The 14,563-nt window shown below is 68.1% G+C and overlaps 1 protein-coding gene across 2 annotated transcripts; it reads right to left on the reverse strand.

Annotated features, from left to right (window-relative positions):
• Window positions 1–1,953: 1,953 nt before the first annotated feature.
• On the reverse strand, window positions 1,954–14,357 carry KCND1 (potassium voltage-gated channel subfamily D member 1). Of its 2 annotated transcripts, XM_084612751.1 has the most exons (7): window positions 14,247–14,357; window positions 11,625–13,287; window positions 5,815–5,977; window positions 5,533–5,616; window positions 4,692–4,769; window positions 4,367–4,608; window positions 1,954–3,912 (listed from the first exon to the last, which is right to left on the reverse strand). In XM_084612751.1, exons 2-7 carry the CDS (start codon window positions 12,737–12,739, stop codon window positions 3,711–3,713), a joined length of 1,884 nt encoding a protein of 627 aa, XP_084468877.1. In that variant the 5' UTR covers window positions 12,740–13,287; window positions 14,247–14,357; the 3' UTR covers window positions 1,954–3,710. The 2 variants fall into 2 exon arrangements, with proteins under 2 accessions (XP_084468877.1, XP_084468878.1); XM_084612752.1 differs by lacking the exon at window positions 4,367–4,608.
• Between the last annotated feature and the right edge of the window lie 206 nt (window positions 14,358–14,563).

Below are 14,563 nucleotides of genomic sequence, written 5' to 3' on the forward strand. Positions count from 1 at the left end.
CGGCTTCCGCGACAGCCCCTCGCGCTCGGCCCCGGCCTAGTGTCAACATCAACACAGCCGGCCCCTGACCCCGAGCGCTCACTTCCGCCGCCACGCCCCTTAGCAACGCCGGGGGCGGGGACTAGGCACGCCTCGGCAACGGCCCAGTTTTCACTCGCTGCCGCGCGCGGCCTGACGCTCATTGGCCAGAGGTTGACGGGCCCAACTATCTGATTGGCCACGGCTCAGCGGCAAATCAAGAGAGGTCCCACCCACCCCCGTTTTCTCACTCCAATACCCTCTCCCACAGCCCATAGCAACGACACAGCGGAATGCGGGACCTGGGCCGCCCTTAGTAACAGTGAATTGTCTGATTGGCTCAGAGGTGAAGGTCTCCTTTCTGATTGGCCGAACAGCACGGAACCGATTTCTGATTGGCTCAGAGGTGGAGGACTCATTTCTGACTGGCTGAGAGACAAGGAACCAATTTGCACAGAGCTGCAACGCAAAGGAGCCATCTCTGATTGGCTGGGAGACGGAGACGACGTCTCTTATTGGCTACGAAGGACCTACCCTCGCTTCTGATTGGCTGTTGGACAGGCTCCACATCTCCAATTGGAGGACGCTCACTTCTGATTGGTTGGACATCAGAGGGCAGCTCTCTGATTGGCCAAGAAGAAAAGCCTCCGTTCTGATTGGGTGGAAGGCGTCATCCAGTCAAAGGCCCCCTTCCCCTCTTGCCTCGCCCTGCCCTGGAGGAGCCAGCACAGTGGCTGCTCTGATTGGCTGAGGTGGCTGCCACTCAAATATAGTCCCACCCCTTTTTCTCACCTATTAACCCACTCGACCACCCACCCAGCCAGCCCCAAGGGGCAGTAGAGAACCCAGGAGTCCGGGCTCGCAGGCCCCACCCCCATCCCAGAGCTGTGGGGAGAACCCAGGAGTCCGGGCTCGCAGGCCCCGCCCCCATCCCAGAGCTGGGGAGAGAACCCAGGAGTCCGGGCTCGCAGCCCCCGCCCCCATCCCAGAGCTGGGGAGAGAACCCAGGAGTCCGGGCTCGCAGGCCCCGCCCCCATCCCAGAGCTGTGGGGAGAACCCAGGAGTCCGGGCTCGCAGGCCCCGCCCCCATCCCAGAGCTGGGGAGAGAACCCAGGAGTCCGGGCTCGCAGCCCCCGCCCCCATCCCAGAGCTGGGGAGAGAACCCAGGAGTCCGGGCTCGCAGGCCCCGCCCCCATCCCAGAGCTGGGGGGAGAACCCAGGAGTCCGGGCTCGCAGCCCCCGCCCCCATCCCAGAGCTGGGGAGAGAACCCAGGAGTCCGGGCTCACAGGCCCCGCCCCCATCCCAGAGCTGGGGGGAGAACCCAGGAGTCCGGGCTCGCAGGCCCCGCCCCCATCCCAGAGCTGGGGAGAGAACCCAGGAGTCCGGGCTCACAGGCCCCACCCCCATCCCAGAGCTGGGGAGAGAACCCAGGAGTCCGGGCTCACAGGCCCCGCCCCCATCCCAGAGCTGGGGGGAGAACCCAGGAGTCCGGGCTCCCTTACATCCCCCTCCCCGAGCCACCCCCTGCCCTGGGTACGTTGGAGCTGGTGCCCCCCACTGGGGCCCCCCGCCCCGCCCCCCCAAGGAAAGCCAGGAGTCGGGGGTCTGAGTTTCAGCACGTCTCATTGTATTTGCTCCAGCGACAGTGGGGCCGCTGTGGGCTCAGGGCAGCCCCTCGCCCCCCAGCTTCCCTGCCCCCTCCCGGCCTCTGTCCAACTCCCCCCACTGCGCCCCACATGCAAGGTGCTTCAAAGTCGCCTCTGGCCTCGAAGGGGTTAAACTGCCGAGCTCCCCGCCCCAAATCTGGTCACTTTTATTCTCCCCCCTGTGGACACAAAGGGGAACCTGAGTTGAAGTGATTTGATCAGTCACACACTGAGTCAGGGAGAGGACCCAGGAGTCCGGGCTCCCAGCCTCCCCACCCTCCCCACCAACCATTAGTACCCACTCCCCTCCCAGAGCCCCGGAGTCCTGGCTCCCAGCTGCCCGCACTCTAACTTTTCCTTTCATCTTCATGTAGACTAGGAGGTAAATTGAAGGGGGAGGTGTGGGGTGGGATCCCCACCCCCAGCCGAGGCACCCCCCTATAGCGATGCCCTCTCGGGGACGGGGTATATTGCTTTGTATGGGGGGGGCGGTGCAGCAGAGTCCATGTCGCCCCCCTGTGGCCATGCAAGGAATTGGGCGTTGCGCTATACAACCAATGAGGTGGCTGCTCCCCCAGAGCCCGTGGTGGGGCTAGGGGGCACCTACCCCCTCCCCGGTTCCTGTGGGCCATTCCTCGGGGCTGTCTGTCCCCCCGCTTGCCATGCTAGGGGGTGCATGCATTGGTCGGGACCCCCCCAGCTGTTACTGCTGGGGGGCAGGGGGCGGAATACTGCTGCCATTCTTATCAGGGGCACAACAGACCTGCAGGCTGCTGGCGGGGGTGGGGGTCTGAGACCCCCCACTCCCCTCCCAGAGCTGGGTAGAGAAGCCAGGAGTCCTGGCTCCCAGGCCCTCCGCTCTAATCACTAGACCCCACTGCCTTCCCCAAACTGAGAACCCAGGTGTCCAGCCCACCCCCGAATGCCTAGAACGGCACCCGTGAGGCGGATCGCGAGGTGGCCGGCGTCTGGGCAAAGGCGCGACATTAGCAGAGTGTGTCCTTGGATTCGGCGTCCGCTCCCTGTCGATCTTTGTGCCTAGGCAAGGTCCTGGGAAGGAGGGCGGGGAGGTGGAATTTGGGGGGGTCGGGTACCCCCCTTTCTGCTCCCCCACACAGGTGCCTTCCCACTGAGTCTAGACCGGAGATGCATGCAGGCATGGACAGTGCCCCCCGGTGGTGGAAGAGACACATGCATAGATTTCGGGGGACGGGGGGGACTGCAGTGAGATCTGGGTGCGGCCCCCTTGGGAGCTGTGGGGTGGGGAGTAGGTGGGTCCACTGGGACAGGTCCAAGGCAGTGGGGAAGGGACCTAGGAGTCTGGCTCTGCAGGTCCTTCGTTCTGATCTACTGCAGTGCGTGTTGGGGGGTGGGCACTGGGCTATATGGACCCCACTCCCCTCCCAGCACAGGACATACAAGGGCTCTGGGTTGAAGAGTTTTCTTGCCCACATTCCCCTGGGGTGGGGGCATGGGGTTGGGGGGGGAAGGCTTTAGCCAGGTGCCGTAACCTTCCGCCCCCCTCGGGCCGGCCCTGGAAGTCGTCCCGTTTGCCCGTCTTGCATAGCTGTCCCCGAGATAGGGCTTTGATTCAAACAGAGAGCTGAGGGGGCGTTCGAGAGGAATGGGCTGGGGGGCAGGACCTGGGCGTCCGGGCAAGGCCGTGTCCCTCGGCGGGTGGCACCTCAGCGTTTGTGTTGCTACAGTGGCGGGACCCAGGCATCCGGGCGAAGTCATGCACCTAAGCGCGGGGGGTCGAGAGGCGTGTGGGGGGGCTAGGTGTCCGGGCTAGGCCTTGGTCCTGTGGAATTCAGGCGTCCGGGACAAATCCAGACCCCCAGGCAGATGCCACCACCCCAGTGTTTGTGGAAGACGATGTCCCTGGGACCGAAGCCGCCGGGCGAGGACATGCACCGAAGCAGGGGGACCCAGGCAGCTGGGGGACCCAGGCCCTTAGGCAGCTGGCGCCCCAGCGTTTGCGGAAGACAATGCCCCTCGGCATGTGTAACCCAGGAGTCCCCCCACAGCCGCTCCATGCTCTGCCCTTACAAGGAGGAGATCTTGACCATGCGGTGGGGCAGGTAGGGGGCAGGCAGGCTGGAGTTGGGCAGGGCGCAGGGTGAGGGGGGACGGCTCTCGGGGGTGTTGGCGGGGGGCGTGGGGATGCTGGTGAGAGCGGCCGCCAGGTCCACCCCATCGTAGTCCAGCGTCATGTTCTCGTGGGCCTTGGCGTTCAAGCTGGAGCGGCTGTGCGGAGGGAGAGAAGAGAGAGAGAATGAACCCAGGCGTCCTGGCTCCCAACCCCACCCCCCCAGCTCTAACCACTAGGCCCCACTCCCCTCCCAGAGCCGGGGAGAGAACCCAGGCGTCCTGGCCCCCAACCCTCTTGCTCTAACCACTAGGCCCCACTCCCCTCCCAGAGCCGGGGAGAGAACCCAGGCGTCCTGGCCCCCAACCCTCTTGCTCTAACCACTAGGCCCCACTCCCCTCCCAGAGCCGGGGAGAGAACCCAGGCGTCCTGGCTCCCAGCAGCCCCCGCTCTTCCTCATTTGCCCACTAGGTGGCGGCAGATACCAGCATCCCCCCTAGTGGGGGCTTCCATCGCCTCTTGGTCAGACGCCCCAGGACCCTTCCCAGCTCAGCACCCCCCGCGCCCCCCATTCCTCCACCCCCTCAGGCCCCCAGTGCGGGGCGCGGTCACCTCTGGGGGGCGGCGGGCCCCGTCTGACCGTGCAGCGTGCCGAGCTCCTGGGCGCTGGTGCGGCTGGCGGAGGCGGTGGAGGGGGCGGGGCGCAGGGCTCGGCGCGGGGGGGCCCGGCGGGGGCAGCAGGACCTGGTGCCGCCCTGCTGGGAGGAGACGGAGGTGCTGCGGCTGGTCCGGCCGCCCACTGAGCCCCCCAGGCCGGCCTCGCTGCACGAGCGCTCGTCCGTGAAGTCGTGGCTCTGCGGGGGGGGAGGGGGGAGATTCAGCCTGGCCCACGGCCCCCCCAGCCGCCCCCCCGCCGCCCCCCAGCCGCCCCCCTCACCGTGGTCCTCTCCAGGCAGCGCAGCAGGTGGTGATGTTGCTGTTCGAAGGTCGAACGATTCCTCACAGCCAGGGCGTCCTGTTTCGCGGGGGGGGGAGATCAGAGCTAGGCAGACACCCCCTTCCGGTGAGCGGGGTGAGTGGGAGGGGTAGCAGAAGGAGGGTTGGCGGGGGGCGCGTTCAAAGGGTGACGCTCGGTTCTGCAGTCCTGTGCGGGGGTAAGGCCAGGAGGGCGTGCGACTGGGCGTGGGGGGGTCCGTGCAGCTGGGGCAGTGTGTGGAGATGGGGGGGTGCCCAGGGAACGGGGGGGGTGCCGGCATGAATGCCATTGCGTGTGTGCAAAGTGTGAGGTGAGTGTGCGTTGCACAATGATGGGTTTAGTGCAAGCAGGTGAGGGGTGAGGGTGAGTTGTGACCGTGTTAGTGCAAACGTGTGGCCAGTGTGCTTTGGGACTGTGCATGTGTGAAGGGCGAGTGTGCACTGTGGTTGTGCATGGGAGGGTTACTGCAGTTGTGAGTATGTGAGGGGTGAACGGGCAGCCAGCGTGCACTGGGGTTGTGCGTGAGTGCAACAGTGCGAGCGGTGAACGTGCCGCGTGGGCCTGCTGAGTGTGCACGGTCACGTCCGTGCAACTGAGGCGCTGGCGTCATGGTGAGTCAGCGACGTGCGAGGGGCGAGCGTGCGAGGGGCGAGGGTGTGGGGAGTGCTTTCCTGCCACTCAGCCAGCGTGTGCTGTCACTGTGCACGGGCATCAGCGACTGCAACGGGGCAAGCGTGCGAGGGCCGAGCGTGCGAGGGCCGAGCGTGCAAGGGGCGAGTGTGCGAGGGGCGGGAGCAGGTACCTCGAGGCCCCCGTCCCGCTTGTACTGCAGGAAGGCGTTGGTCGTGGTGCTCTTAGCCAGCCGGATCCGTGCCAGGCGAACCTTCTGTGGGGGGCGGGGACAGGGTCAGAGACACAGACACAAACCTCCCCCCCACCCCCCTTCCGGCCCCCCAGCCCCGCTCCGCACCTCAGCCCCACAACCCCCCTCCCCCCGGCTCACTCTCCCCTCCCCACATCCCCCTCCTTTGCCCAGGCCGCCCCCTCTCCACCTGCCCCGTGGCCCCGCCGTGGCCCCCCAGACCTGCTGCGCCCGGCGTTTGTCCGCCCGCTGGTTCTGGTGGTAGATGCGGCTGAAGTTGGAGACGATGACGGGCACCGGAAGTGCGATGACCAGCACCCCGCTCAGCGAGCAGATGGAGCCGAAGATCTTCCCGGCGATCGTGCTGGGAACCATGTCCCCGTACCTGCCGGGGGAAAGGGAGGGGGAAGCAGGAATGGGGCAGAAGCTCAGCTTTCGGGGGGTGAAAAAAGTACGTTCCCAGCCCCTGCGGTCGGGGAGAAAACCCCCAAAATGTGGCCCTGCCGGAGTCTGCCGAGAGCCTGAGCCGGTCACTCGAAGAGGTGTGAACTGCCTCGTGCATCTCACTCCCCGCTGCTCTCGGGCCCCTCCCCGGCAGGGTGGGGAAGATGCCGAGATGCAGCCACCTCGGGGGGGGGCAGCAGGGGACAGCCGCGTATAACACCACGCCGGGATGGCTCTCCCCACGCTGAGATGCAGCTGCCTCTGGGGCAGGGCGGTTGGGGACCAGCCACCCGTAACGCCGCATGAGGATAACAGGCGGCAGAAGTGTTGCAATTCGTAATGGACCGGTTGGGAAAGCGAAATTGCTTGTGGAGACGCTGTTAATCCACGTCAAGCGAGCGGCGATTATATAATAAAACACAGGCCCCAACACCATGACTTATTTAACGGGCTGAGAATCAATCAACGGCTCGGCGTGCGGCTCCGAGAACCCAGCACACCCCAGAGACCGGCGACGGCATCCCCGTTACGGGCAACACAGGGCGCAGAGATGCGGCCACCTCTGGGGCGGGGCAGCTGGGGACCAGCCGCGCACAACGCCGCAAGGGGACGGCTCGCCCGGCACGGACATGCGGCCACCTCTGGGGCGGGGCAGCTGGGGACCAGCCGCGCACAACGCCGCAAGGGGACGGCTCGCCCGGCACGGACATGCGGCCACCTCTGGGGCGGGGCAGCTGGGGACCAGCCGCGCACAACGCCGCAAGGGGACGGCTCGCCCGGCACGGACATGCGGCCACCTCTGGGGCGGGGCAGCTGGGGACCAGCCGCGCACAACTCCGCAAGGGGACGGCTCGCCCGGCACGGACATGCGGCCACCTCTGGGGCGGAGCAGCTGGGGACCAGCCGCACACAACGCCGCAAGGGGACGGCTCGCCCGGCGCGGACATGCGGCCACCTCTGGGGCGGGGCAGCTGGGGACCAGCCACGCACAACGCCGCAAGGGGACGGCTCGCCCGGCGCGGACATGCGGCCACCTCTGGGGCGGGGCAGCTGGGGACCAGCCACGCACAACGCCGCAAGGGGACGGCTTGCCCGGCGCGAACATGCGGCCACCTCTGGGGCGGGGCAGCTGGGGACCAGCCACGCACAACGCCGCAAGGGGACGGCTCGCCCGGCGCGGAGATGCAGCTACCTCTGGGGCAGGGCAGCTGGGGACCAGCCGCACACAACGCCGCAAGGGGACGGCTCGCCCGGCGCGGACATGCGGCCACCTCTGGGGCGGGGCAGCTGGGGATCAGCCGCACACAACGCCGCAAGGGGACGGCTCGCCCGGCGCGGACATGCGGCCACCTCTGGGGCGGGGCAGCTGGGGATCAGCCGCACACAACGCCGCAAGGGGACGGCTCGCCCGGCGCGGACATGTGGCCACCTCTGGGGCGGGGCAGCTGGGGATCAGCCGCACACAACGCCGCAAGGGGACGGCTCGCCCGGCGCGGACATGTGGCCACCTCTGGGGCGGGGCAGCTAAAGAAGAATTTGATAGTCAGTGGGAATTCCAGGGAATTTTAGCTGGGTGGTGGCTTGTTATAACTGGCCAGGAAACTGGGATCCCCCTGCTGAGATCCCTGCCCCGCAGCACGGCACCCCCCAGCGCCCGGCCCCACTGCCAGGGGAGAGCGCCCCTGCCCAGCCCCCGCAGCACGGCACCCCCTAGTGGCTCAGTGCAGACCCCCAGACAAGGGCAATGTATGGGGGGCAGGAAGGGGATTCTGTGTTCTGTGCGGGGGAGGGATTCTAAAGTGGGGGAGGAATCAGGAGCCCCCCTCCCCCCTCGTGTGCCTCTGGGCTGGCTCCAGAGAACATGAAATATTCACAGGTCCCAGCGCGGAGCCGGTCCGCTTGGCAGCGAGAGGTTGCTGTAACCTTGCACTGCGGTGTGGGCGGGGGCCCTGGGGCTGAACCAGGGGTGGGGGGAGATACCACACTGGGGGGGCCTTGGGACTGATCTGAGGGGGGGCAGGATACCAGTCTGGGGGGGGACCTGGGGCTGATCCAGGGAGGGCAGAATAGCAGGGTCTGGGGGGGGACCTGGGGCTGATCTGGGGGTGGGGGGCAGGATACCAGGGTGGGGGGGAATGGGGCTGACCAGGGTACTGAAGGATGCTCCTTGGACCCGGGGGGGGGAAGGTTGGGGGGGATCTGACAGCCCCGACCTCCCTGTAACTCCACGGGGCGGCGGGGGGGTGTGTGTGAGCTGCCCGGGGCTGGAGATGCACAGGAATGGGAGAGCAGGAAGGGGGCCCCACCCTGCTTCACCTAGGGGGCAGCAGCGGGGCCTGGAAGGTGCCTGGGGTGGGGGGGATCCTGCCATGAAACAAAGTTGGGGGGCTGGATTAGGCCCCAATTCGCCCTGGAGCAGATGAGATCACGACCCCATGGCAGACGCGCAAAGAGCCAAAAAACCCAGGAGTCCTGGCACCCAGCTCCCCCTGCTCTAACCCACCAGACCCCCCTCCCCTCCCAGAGCCAGGGAGAGAACCCAGGAGTCCTGGCCCTCAGCCCCCCTGCTCTAACCCACCAGACCCCCCTCCCCTCCCAGAGCCAGGGAGAGAACCCAGGAGTCCTGGCCCTCAGCCCCCCTGCTCTAACCCACCAGACCCCCCTCCCCTCCCAGAGCCAGGGAGAGAACCCAGGAGTCCTGGCCCTCAGCCCCCCTGCTCTAACCCACCAGACCCCCCTCCCCTCCCAGAGCCAGGGAGAGAACCCAGGAGTCCTGGCCCTCAGCCCCCCTGCTCTAACCCACCAGACCCCCCTCCCCTCCCAGAGCCAGGGAGTCCTGGCCCTCAGCCCCCCTGCTCTAACCCACCAGACCCCCCTCCCCTCCCAGAGCCAGGGAGAGAACCCAGGAGTCCTGGCCCTCAGCCCCCCTGCTCTAACCCACCAGACCCCCCTCCCCTCCCAGAGCTGGGGAGAGAACCCAGGTGTCCTGGCGCCTCTCTATTCCCTTCACCATGCAGACACATCTCCTCCAAGCCCCCATTCAACGTGGTGGGACCCGTCACTCAATCCAGGCTGTTAACACTTGAACCTAGTGACTGGGGAGAGCGACTTTCCTCCCCTCATCATTGCAGCGTGAACCTCCGGCCAACCTGCCTACCCCAGGGCCCAGCCCCCTCCTGCTCCTGCCCTCCGCCTTACCCACAGTGCATCTCTTCCACACGCCCTGGTGTAATAGTGACCCCCTGCGGAGCACGAAAACCCCACGGTGCCCCCTGCTGGGAAGTAAGGGAAGGACAGTTTGTGTGGTGACCTGGGGATTGTGCGTGTGTCCTTGCTGCCCCCTGCTGGGGGGCTGAGCCCTGTGCTGTTTATTTGGGGGGGGACCCAGACTCCTGCTAGGGTATTACAGCCCCCCCCCCAGAGCAGGGTGTGAATCCCAGCGTCCGGGCCAAGCCCCATCTCCCATGAGTCTCTCCTGCCTCCCGAGCAGCCTCTGCAGAGGAAGAGACTCGATGGTCCCCCCTCAGGGTCCGTCCCAAACGGCTGGTCCCAGCCGCTCTGCCCCAGAGGTGGCTGCATCTCGGCGCCGGGCCAGCCAACCCTTTGTGGTGTTATGTGAGGCTATTCCCTGCTGCCCCACCCCAGAGGTGGCTGCATCTCAGCGCCAGGCGATCTGTCCCCGTGCAGCCCACTGGGAGGCCCCGCTGAAGGCCCAGTGTGGGTAGATTATCCGGGCAACTCCGCTCCTGCCAGAGGACAGGGGAGAGGATCCTGGAATGGGCCCCTCGCCCCGTCCTATGCACACCCAACCCCCCGCACACCACCCCCTCCGGCTCAGGCACCGGGGGTGGTCAAGACTCATTTAGGAGCTCAAAACACAGCCGCTAATTACACCTCAAATAATGAGCACCGGGTGGTGGGGGCTGGGAGCCAGGACTCCTGGGTTCCCTCCCTGGCTCTGTGGTTCGCCCCAGCAATGATGCAGTAAGAACCAGCAGGAATCCGGGGGCTGTTAAAGAGACATGCAGTGCCCCTCACTCCCGACTCGCAGCCCCCCGCCAGCCCGGCCCTGCCCCCCCAGCCCTGCCGGTGCCCCTCACTCCCGACCCGCAGCCCCCCGCCAGCCCGGCCCTGCCCCCCCAGCCCTGCCGGTGCCCCTCACTCCCGACCCGCAGCCCCCCGCCAGCCCGGCCCTGCCCCCCCAGCCCTGCCGGTGCCCCTCACTCCCGACCCGCAGCCCCCCGCCAGCCCGGCCCTGCCCCCCCAGCCCTGCCGGTGCCCCTCACTCCCGACCCGCAGCCCCCCGCCAGCCCGGCCCTGCCCCCCCAGCTCTGCCGGTGCCCCTCACTCCAGACCCGCAGCCCCCCGCTAGACCGGCCCTGCCCCCCCAGCCCTGCCGGTGCCCCTCACTCCCGACCCGCAGCCCCCCGCCAGCCCGGCCCTGCCCCCCCAGCCCTGCCGGTGCCCCTCACTCCCGACCCGCAGCCCCCCGCCAGCCCGGCCCTGCCCCCCCAGCCCTGCCGGTGCCCCTCACTCCCGACCCGCAGCCCCCCGCCGGCCCGGCCCTGCCCCCCCAGCCCTGCCGGTGCCCCTCACTCCCGACCCGCAGCCCCCCGCCGGCCCGGCCCTGCCCCCCCAGCCCTGCCGGTGCCCCTCACTCCCGACCCGCAGCCCCCCGCCGGCCCGGCCCTGCCCCCCCAGCCCTGCCGGTGCCCCTCACTCCCGACCCGCAGCCCCCCGCCGGCCCTGCCCCCCCAGCCCTGCCGGTGCCCCTCACTCCCGACCCGCAGCCCCCCGCCGGCCCGGCCCTGCCCCCCCAGCTCTGCCGGTGCCCCTCACTCCCGACCCGCAGCCCCCCGCCGGCCCGGCCCTGCCCCCCCAGCTCTGCCGGTGCCCCTCACTCCCGACCCGCAGCCCCCAGCTCCTCTCTTTCGCTCTCCCCTCCCCCTGCTGCTGCCCCGTGGGCTCTTAGGAAGAATTACGACCTGAACAAATGTTTGCATTCTGGGCTATCCAGCCCACTGCAGATGGCACCAGCCGCGCCAGGCCCGGCCTCCTGCCCACAAGTTCCCCCACTCCAGTGCTTTGCCCTCCACTGTCCTTCCCGAGCCAGGAGAGAACTCAGGCGTCCGGGCTCCCAGCCCCCCTGCTCTAACCACCAGCCCCCACTCCCCTCCGAGAGCCGGGCAGAGAACCCAGGCGTCCGGGGTCCAGCCCCCCCTCCGCACCTCATGCACTTCCGCCCTTTCCCAGCCTATTCTGAATCGGATGCATGTGGGAATTCCCCAGGTTGGATTCCCACTCTGCTCCCAGGAGCCCCAAGAACAGCCCTGCTGGTGCCCCACGGACCCAACGGGGGCAGTCAGTCATTTGCCCAAATTTCCTGGCCATGGTAGAGTCCGGGCCCGGACTCCAGGGACAATAACTCAAAAACCCGAGAAAAAAGCCCTCAACAGATGGCGGGGTCGGTTCCGAAGCGTCCGGCTCTCGGATCCCCCCGCCTGACAGGGCCCAAACGGGATCCCGGGAGAAAGCGGAGCCGGGGGCCCAGGGCTGAGCGGTGGGGGGGCCGCAGGGCGCAGACTCACCCCAGCGTGGTCATGGTGACGATGGTGTACCAGAAGGCGGCCGGGATGCTGGTGAAGTTGGTGCTGCGGGTCCCTTTCTCGGCGTAGAACATGACGGTGGCGAAGATGATGATGGCCATGGTCAGGGAGAAGAGGAGGAAGCCCAGCTCGGAGGCGCAGCTCTTGAGGGTGTAGCCCAGGATCCGCAGGCCCTGCGAGTGCCGGGAGAACTTGAAGATGCGGAAGACCCGGAAGACCCGCAGGGTGACGAAGGCCCCGCTCACGTCCTCGTTCTCCGGCATCACCAGCCCGATGTAGTAGGGCAGGATGGCCACCACGTCGATGATGCTCATGACGCTGCGCAGAAACTGGCAGCGGCTGGGGGCGGCGAAGAGCCGGAGAAGGTACTCGCCGGTGAAGATGAGGACGCAGGCCGTGTCCATGCAGGAGAAGGCCAAGGGGAAGCGGTCGCCGCAGGGCTGCTGGCGCTTCCGGCCGGGCGGCGGCTGGCAGGGGATGGTCTCCACCACGTTGGCGATCACCGAGACGGCGATGAAGAAGCCGGTGACGTAGTAGAAGACCAAGGCCACCGTGCTGGTGTGGGGGTTCTCGAAGGCCCGCCACAGCCGCTGCCGGACGGTGCTGTCCGGCGGCAAGGAGAGGTCGGTGGCGCTCTCCGCTTCTTCGTCCTCGGCCAGCCGCTCGGCGTTCTCCTTCTTGCGGTCGCGATATTCCTCCAGGCAGCAGTCGCCGATCAGCTCCGGGATGATGCCGTAAAAGCTCAGCTCCTCGTCGAAGGCCTGGATGCACTCGTGCCGGGGGTAATGCAGGTGGCCGGTGCGGTAGAAGTTCAGGACGTGGCGGAAGATCTCCGGGTCGCGGTCGAAGAAATACTCCCGGCTGTCCTCGTTGTAGAAGAACTCCTTCTCCGAGCTGCCGAGCAGCGTGTCCGGGTACCGGTCCAGCGTGTTCTGCCAGGTCTGGAACCGCCGGCCGCTCACGTTCACCACCAGGATCTCGTCCCCCCGGGGTCGCTTGACGCTGGGTGGTTTGGGTATCGGCTTCTTGGCCAAGGGCAGCCAGCCCACGGCGGCCGCGCGGGCGAAGGGCAGCCAGGTGGCCACGCCGGCCGCCATGGTGGCCAGGCGCGGGGGTCGCCGGGGCAGGGCAGAGGCGTCAGCTCGGAACGGGGAGGGCGCCAAAGCTGGAGGTGCCCGGGGAGTGGCCTTGGGACCCAGGAGATTGGGGCGCCGGCAGGAGGGGGGGTCGTCTCCAAACTTGGATGTGTCCAAGGGAAATCGGGGCAGTTCTCAGGACCCAGGAGATGGGGGAAGAAAGTCTCAGGACCGGTCTCAGGACCCAGGGCTCCGCTAACTGCGGGTCCCCCGTGGGAACCTCCCCACCCCGCCTGCCCGGGGCTCAGCTGTCTCCGAAACACAAGCCCCAAGCCGGCGTGTTGCTGTGGGGCACAGAGCCAGGGTCTAGAGGGAGAGACGAGTCGCTCCTGGTCACGGTCTCAGGTACCCCCCCGGTCTCGGCTGTCCCCGGAGGGGGTGCTGCTGTCCCAGCTGAGGCCTGGTCTCTCGAGGCATCGGGGGGGGGGGGTTTGGGCCTCTCCACGCCGCTGGCTCTTGGCAAAGGGGGCCGAAGGGCTCGGCAGCCCAGCGGGGGGCGTCTCAGGGCGCTGCGGGCAGGAGAGAAGAGACGTGAGAAAGAAAATCAAGAACTGCAGATTGGACACCTCAGCCCGGACGCCTGGGTTCTCTCCCCTGCTCTGGGAGGGGAGGGGGGTCTAGTGGTTAGAGGACGGGGGGGGGCTGGGAGCCAGGACTCCTGGGTTCTCTCCCCTGCTCTGGGAGGGGAGGGGGGTCTAGTGGTTAGAGGACGGGGGCGGGGCCTGGGAGCCAGGATGCCTGGGTTCTCTCCCCAGCTCTGGGAGGGGAGTGGCGGCTGGTGGGTAGAGCGGGGGTGGGGGGCTGGGAGCCAGGATGCCTGGGTTCTCTCCCCAGCTGTGGGGGCTGGTGGGTTGGAGTGGGGGACCCCCGGGGGAGGGAGGGGGTCAGTCCTAGCCTAGCAGTGGGGGAGGGGTGTTTTTGATTCTTACTCAAACCCCTTTTCCCGGGGCCCAGCCCCTCCCCCCATTGCAGGGGACAGGAACTGCTCCATGTGGGATGGGGGGGTGTCAGGAGGGGCCACCGGACTCAGGGACACCCCAGCCCTGGGGTGGGTATGGGGCCAGGGCGGGGGGCACATGCAGGGGGTGGGGGGCAGGTCTGGGGGGGCAGCTACCAGAGGTGCTGGAACTAGGGGGGCTGGGGGGGCTGCCGTACCCCCCCGGCTGTAGGTGGTTTCCATCCTATCCAGGGTTTGCAGCTCAGCTCTCAGCCCCCCCCCCCCCCCGCACTGTCCCAGTGCCCCTGGCAGACGCGGGGGGACAGATCCGGGGGCTCGGGGGGGGGATCCGCTAAGGGGGCAGATCCGGGGCCTCGGGGGGGCGGATCGGGGGGGGCCGATCCGGGGGCTGGGGGGGCGGATCCGGGGGGGCAGATCCGGGGCCTCGGGGGGGCGGATCTGGGGGGGGCCGATCCGGGGGGACAGATCCGGGGGCTCGGGGGGGGCGGATGCGGGGGGGGCAGCTCTCACCTCTCCCCGGCGGCCGCGGGCGGCGATCCGGGCTCGGGGCTGGGGGGGTCCCTGCCCCGCCCCCCCCCAGGCGCATCGCTCCGCGGGCTCCGGCCGGGTGTGGGTGAAGCGGGTCCCGCCTGCATCAGGCGGCGGGGGGGGGATGTACCGGCTTTTATAGCGCAGCGGCGGCTGCCGGGTGGGGGGAAGGAGGGGGAGGGGGGAGGGAGGGATCTGTGGGGGGGAGATAGATCCATAGGGGATGGGGAAAAGAGATGGGTCTATGGGGGGGAGAGTTGGATCATGGGGTGGGGGAGGGATCTATAGCCGGTGGGGAG

Source organism: Lepidochelys olivacea (genome assembly GCF_965140295.1).
Source record: "Lepidochelys olivacea isolate rLepOli2 genome assembly, chromosome: 23".
Classification (NCBI taxonomy): Eukaryota; Metazoa; Chordata; order Testudines; family Cheloniidae; genus Lepidochelys; species Lepidochelys olivacea.

What these genes read in the sequence shown, in the direction of transcription:
- KCND1 (XM_084612751.1), bottom strand. Translation starts at nt 12,739, where the DNA reads ATGGCGGCCGGCGTGGCCACCTGGCTGCCCTTCGCCCGCGCGGCCGCC. An exon ending in ACAAACGCCGGGCGCAGCAG is followed by an intron (nt 5,617 to 5,814) that starts GTCTGGGGGGCC and finishes CGCCCCCCACAG; the next exon opens with AAGGTTCGCCTGGCACGGAT. An exon ending in AGCGGGACGGGGGCCTCGAG is followed by an intron (nt 4,770 to 5,532) that starts GTACCTGCTCCC and finishes CCCGCGAAACAG; the next exon opens with GACGCCCTGGCTGTGAGGAA.